The following is a 6,965-nucleotide window of genomic DNA, read 5'->3' as shown; positions in this document are numbered from 1 at the left end:
ATATGACAGAATCTTGAAGTGGTTCGTTGCATAAAGTTGGGCAACAACTTTAGTTGCAGATAACATCTCACCACAACAAAGGCTTTTTCACCATTGATAAACTGGGAATAGATTCCAATTCAGATAGCCCCAAAGAGGGGAATATGGTATCCCTTATTTTCCTCTCTCTTTCGAGTACATGAATGGATAAAAAATGTGGGGTAATTGAGATTAGGTATGGAATTAGTTGGCGAACTTAAAGCTATCATAACGACGATTAGGTGCCAACCAATGTCACCCTGCAAATCATTGATGTTTCCAAGCTATGTACTGACAGATTTGGTCAATCTAACCAATCATGATTGCTGGAACACTTCGGATCATTTCCTATCGACTCGAGCTTTCGTAGTAACCAGTCTCTCGAGTCTGAATCACAATGCAGTGTTTCCATTCATCTGAGACTGATCCCAAAAGGGTATACGAGGAGCAGTGTGATGCTCCTCTATGGAAGTACTCATCTGTCGAACTTCTATGATGCTTAACCCATCCCGCGATTCATGTTGATCAATCGGCATCGGATTAACATCCAAGTACCGGATCAACCTGTACATCAAGCGTTTACATGTCGAATTAAGGGGAAGATAGTTGAAATGAGATGTGTTATATAATTCACTAATGATGAATGTGGGCACTATTGCTCAAGGGCTACATTCCATTGAATTATGGGCATCTCGGATAAAGAAGGGTCACATACCATTGAGCTATGGCCACGTATTAATTACAGACGGACCATTAAATTATTACATAATTGCTCATATAGACAGTCATATGGCCCAAAAATCCACCCATAAGCGGGTCCAAAATGGCAACATATTTATACTTTGGACCCAAACCGAGGAAAATGAAATGGACAATTTGGGTGCATAATGAGGCAACCTCTATTTAGACATGTATAGATATATATTCAGTTGCCCACTCGAAGGTTTTTTTCCCCATCTACCACTGGTGTAATGCATTTTCTTGCTTGAAATGCGTGTAAATACACATGTGCAATTCAACCTACAAAATAAACAGTGGCCATTCCTGAAGTTAAGAGCAATCCCAATGGCCAGTACCAGAATTTTGTGAAACCTTTGGACGATAAATAATTATTGGAATTCTTTTTTGGATAAACTAAATGATTAGTCAATTTCGTTTAAGTTTTTACATTTTCCTCACTAGATACAAAAAAAATAATATTTGGTCAATTTCGTTTTTATTTCATTAAGGTGTGATCACTTATCTTAGCGACTTTTAAATGTTTTAGTCACTGACCGTCGTTAGTGAGAAATAAATAAATAAATTAAATAAAAGTGATGACATCTTAATTAAATAAAAACAAACGTGATTGAATATAATGTTTCTTAAATTCAATAATAATAAATATACAAAACTAAAACAAAAGTGATCAATCTCATAACTTATCCTCTCTTTTTTTCACAGCCATACTTGTAAATTTATGATAAGAGATGTTCGTGGGAATGGAATGGGAGAGTAAACAACTAATAAATATTTTTAAATTATTTTTTTATTAATCTGGATAAAAAAAGAGAATATACTTTAAATATTTATTTATGATATAAACCTTTTATTAGATATGAATAACATACGTTGAAAGGGAGAGATTGCAGCAAGTGTTGTTGGGAGCCAAGTTAAAATAAGAATAAATTATTAATAAAAAATATTTAAAACATATTTATCATTGCTCTACTCTAATTATATATATATACTCAAGACTTAAGAGTTTAGACTCAATTAAAATTTAGATTTATTTTAATTAATTATCTATTTTATTAATTATATTTTAAAATTTTATTTGTATTTATTCTATATAAAATTTTGTATGAATATTATTTGTCCATCTTTAAAAGTATTTTTAAATTCATTTATTTACCATTTAGGATAAACTTATTTGTTGCCCACTTCTTCCTTTCTTTTCGTTTATTTATTTATTATAAATATCTTTCTGTTCGTCAAAATTTTAAGGGTAAATTACATTTTTAGTGCTTAAACTATTAGTTTTAATCTATTTTAGTTAAACTTTTAATTTTTTAAAATCATACCTAAAGTTTAATTTTTATTTATTTTAGTACTATGCTGTTAAAAATTTAGTTTTTGTTTCATTTTAATATATTGTTCAAAATTTAACGTTAAATTTTGAAAAATTAAAAGTTTAGATACTAAAACTGATATTTTAGGTACTGAACGTGTTAAATTTTTAACAGAGAGATATTAAAATGAAATGAAAATTAAAAATTAGATATGATTTTAAAAATATTAAAAATTAAATATTAAAACAGACAAAAAATTAATAATTTAGGTTATAAATGCATAGTTTATCCATCTTCTAACTAAAGGGAAGATAGGCCGTTGACTTGTAAATAATCCATTTTCCTTTTAGTTTTCACATGTATAATATAATAAAGCAAGGAAAAACCAAGAAAAAAGATTAAAATTATTTAATAATAACAAGAATAATTTGTTCTGAGGATTGGTTGATCGGTCCTCTTCTTCCTTTTATCCTTTGTTGGAGTTGGTCAGGTCTAAGTCAGTCAACGCCGTCATCATGGCTCGAAAACAGAGGTAGCATCTTTAACGGAACCGTCGACACCGCCGCCGTTACCCCTAGTAGCTGACTGGACGGTTAACACGGACATGCTTGGCGAGGAAGGCCCTTCCCCGTTGGATTGAGGTAAACGGTAGTTGCCGCCGCCCTTTCTTGGGTTCGCAACGGGGCCTCTGGAATGACACGTGGCGGTGGAGATTGCGTTGGCAAGTTAAATAGGCATGAGGCACAGTCCCTTCCCTTGCAGGTACCGCATGGCGGAGCCCATGTCCTCTTCAATAAGCTCGGCCACTTGGTGCTCCGTCACCGTTATGCTGTCGTCGTTCGCAGACGTTTGATTGCCGTTAAAATTCCTCTGAAGGGACCCACCACCGTTAGCAGTCGTCTGAACACAACCGTCTCCTCCTTGCAAGGCCGAAAGACCACAATACTCTCTTTATCATCGTCTTTTACTATATATTGTTCTTTAAAACTAAAATCATATATACGTAAAAGATGAAGGGTATTTTCAACTAGGGTTTACCTCAGAAGGCATATTAGCAACATGTGGAGCTACGGCACCGGCGCCGCCCATTCTGCTCATAATCAGAACCTTGACTTTAAGCTGGAGGAATTTGACATAATCTATTATCTCATCAAGCACTGAAGCTTTATCTGTCTGTCATTCGACATGCAACCCACAAAATCAAAACACTGGTTATTCTAAATTATTTTTTTATTACAAAGTAATATATATTCAATAAGAACTCAATACTAGAACTCGTAAACTCTAAAAATAAGACTCATTTAACAATTAAATAAATTGGTTAGTTTTCATTCTCTCTGCAATTCTCTCTCTGCGTAACTGCCAACACGTATCGAATCAGATCATTTTTTATCTGTACGGTGAAATAAACAAAAATAAGTGAAATAAACAAAAATAAGGGCTTTCGCTTACTCTTTCAGCGTCATCTTAATCCCATTACATATAGGAATAGAGTCTTGTCCTAACTCTTTGTTTGGGCTGAGCCGGCGTAGCTCCGGTCGTCGAACAACTTGCCTGACTTTGGTCCATTGCTGTCCCTTGCTGTTGCTCCAAGGTTTGGTGTCTGCATGTCAATAAAATTACATTAGCCCATTGAGGCTCGTAGTCAAAGACTAAACCAAAGTGAGGCAGTAAAACTGACGTTAACCTGATGACGAGACACGGCAGCACCACTAACATCCAAAGACAAGGGCATAGCCAACCCTCCTCCACCTGCGGCGGCGACGCCTCTTCCAGGTAACATTATCTGCTGTTGCATCATCATTTTCATGGCTTCCGTAGCAGGAGAAGACCCTCCTCCACCGCCGCCGCCGCCGTTGAGTTGATGTTGTCTAAGCTCGGATGCCAGAATCTCATCGTATTGGAAGCCGACATTATCGTCGGGGTTAGAAGCTCCGGTTTCATCGGACTTGGGAGGGTCCCAAGGTGACTTGAGGTCGGACGGCCATGAGCAAGAAGGGAGAATGGAGAGCATCTGTTCCAAGAAGTCATCTTGTGATGAAGTGGGATCCAATTCTGGGTTTTGCTTCTGCTGGTGAGTGGTGATCACTGTTGCCGTTGCTTTGAAGGTCTTGGAGATGGATCTGTTCCAACAACTGTTTTATTTAAATAAAAAAAAAAGATAGGTAGAGTTCAAGCATGTGTTTAACTGTTTATATCTTGAAATTTAGAGAAATGGAAACCGATAGAAGAAGCATTAGATGGGGGTTTAGGATTAGCCCTGTAAATGAACTGAACAAACACGAGGGGATGTTAATGTTTGTTTGTTTAACTTTAATCGAATAAATGAATAAACACGAACATAAACGAAAAAAAATTCTTGACACGAACATAAACGAAAAAAAATTCTTGTTCGTGTTCGTTCGTTAAAGAATGTAGCTTGTTCGTGTTCGTTCATTTAAATGATGAACGAATACAAATGAACGAACATGAACGAACGGATGTAAACGAACGAACGTAAACGAATATAAATTAACAAAACAAACGAACATAAACCACAACAACAATAATCACATAAAATTCATTAATATAAGTTGCAACTTCATAGTAATTTGTATTTAATTTATATGGGCTTTTTTATTTGTATTTATAATTAATGAATTTTAAAATATTATGGGTATCATATTCTTCTATTAGTGGTGTGGCTTGGGCACTTTATGTAGTCGAAGACGAAGGACGCGCTGCTCGTCTCCTACAATTAAATATTTCAAAAAATTATCACAATCATAAATAATATTCAAATATTTATTAATTATAATTCATTAAACAAATATTTTATTCACCATTATTCCCAAATGACTTGAAATATGTTCATTGTCAAGCCTCAACAGTGGAATTTGGTCAGCCATTGGAATGAATCTGTAAAAAAATTAAACATAATATTTAAAAAATCATTTATATAATCTAATATAACTAACTAACTAATTTACAACACTAAACTTTAATATAATAACTTATAATATAATAAACTAATAACTAACAACTAAACTTTTAAAATATAAGTTAAACGTAACACCAAACCCTTAAACAACTAATAAAATATTTTTTATATAACTAAACTAACTAATAAACTATTTTTTCATTATAATATACTACTAATAAACTTACTAACTAATTTTTATATAATATATATTCACAAACAATATAACTTAACTATTAACTAACAAAACTAATTAATAATTTTTTTTTATATAACTAACTATTAACAAAACAAACTAATTAATTATTTTTTAACTATATAACTATCAAACATATACTAATTAAATAATTTTAATTTATGTATACTATAACTTAAACTAACATCATATAACCCTAAAACTAATAACTAATTAACATTTATACTAATAAACTAATTTAAATATAAACAAATTTACCTTATCTCCCTTCTTCTTCTTACTTTCCTTTCTTTCTCTCCCTTTCTTTCTTTCTCGGCTGCAATCTCTTCTCCCTTTTCTTTCTTTCTTTTATGTGTGATCTTTCTTTTATGTTCTTGCAATTTGCACACCCCATATATACCGGCTGCCTCAATTATTTCACCAACATGGTTCAATTATTGTGCATGCATGGTCTCGTGAGCTAGGATCACATGGCATGCTGTAGGCATGCAGCGGGGAGCAGAGCACGTGAAGTTATCTTGGCATGCATGCAGGCATGCAGCGGGGCAGGAGCACGTGAAGTTATTTGGCTGCATGTGCATGCATGGTCTCGGGAGGCAGCGGACGCCGGGGGACCTACAAGGTCGCCGGGACTACATGGCGACCTACAAGGTCGCCGGGACTACATGGCGACCAAGGTCTCCCAGACTGCATGGCGACCTCTCTATTGGCTGGCTCGTTTGCATGCGACCTCTCCGTTGGCTGGCTCGTCTGCATGGTGAGTATATGGCTTGTATGGCTCGTCTGCATGGGTATGGCTCGTCTGCATGGTGAGTATATGGCTTGGGCGTATGTCACTCGTATGTCTCCCGTATGTCGCCTGGATTGCATGGCGTCCTACAAGGTCGCCTGGATTGCATGGCGTCCTACGAGATCACTGTAGAATTCACCCCATACCAGCAATTAACTGAAATGTGCATATACGTGAATAAAAAAAATCGAGAACATTATCTCGTGAATTCACCCCTTAGGATATAGTCCAATACCATTTGTATATTTTACCCTAATTAATACCACTAACTTAATAGAACAGTGAGTTTGAATTAAATTACCACTCTTCTCTAATCATACGGAACGCCTTATTACGTGTAATCTACTGAAAGCGAGTTTCTTTCTTTAATCCAGACCGCGAGTAGGGCTTTCCACTCCCAACAATTTCGGGCTCCATTATTTACCATCTTTATTTTAGTTTTTAATATCCTTTCCTTATCTTCTTTAATTCTGCCCTTGTTTTCAGGTGAGCTTGTTGAATCTTGAAACATATCTTCACCTGTAGTCTGACATTTGAAAAAAAAACTATACTTTTATTAATCTAACAATATAATATCGATTCAAAAGATTCTCAATTTGTATATCATTACATACTCGAACTCAAAACTAATGACGGAAAAAAGCATAGTCAGGGTGGCACCATGGGTGTCCATACGAAAATTTTCAATAATTAATATGTGCGTGTCAACCCTTAAATATTTTGGATTCGCCACCCGCCTTTAAATATAATAAATATATTTTATGAAAAAATCATTTCTTTGATCATTGAAGTAATTGATTCGTGAAAAAAAAATTATTTCTAAATATATTAAATTAAAAATTTTGTATGATATATAGTTATAGGTTGAGTCGAGTTTTCTTATGGACCTGAATTTGCTCTAACATTATATTTCTCCACTCGTTATTTGATTTAAATTTAAAAAGATTCCAT

General features: G+C 34.5%; 1 protein-coding gene across 1 annotated transcript; it reads right to left on the bottom strand.

Annotated features, from left to right (window-relative positions):
* Nucleotides 1-410: 410 nt before the first annotated feature.
* Nucleotides 411-6,431, bottom strand: LOC120132118 (bHLH transcription factor RHL1-like). Its single transcript, XM_039148942.1, has 5 exons — nucleotides 6,361-6,431; nucleotides 3,757-4,192; nucleotides 3,108-3,242; nucleotides 2,836-2,939; nucleotides 411-582 (listed from the first exon to the last, which is right to left on the bottom strand). The coding sequence occupies exons 1-5, from the start codon at nucleotides 6,429-6,431 to the stop codon at nucleotides 411-413; spliced, it is 918 nt and encodes a 305-aa protein (XP_039004873.1).
* Between the last annotated feature and the right edge of the window lie 534 nt (nucleotides 6,432-6,965).

Source organism: Hibiscus syriacus, unplaced genomic scaffold, assembly GCF_006381635.1.
Source record: "Hibiscus syriacus cultivar Baekdansim isolate YM2019G1 unplaced genomic scaffold, ASM638163v2 tig00110557_pilon, whole genome shotgun sequence".
Classification (NCBI taxonomy): Eukaryota; Viridiplantae; Streptophyta; class Magnoliopsida; order Malvales; family Malvaceae; genus Hibiscus; species Hibiscus syriacus.
Note: the sequence above shows the minus strand (reverse complement) of the source record. Positions and strands in the feature narration are given on the sequence as shown.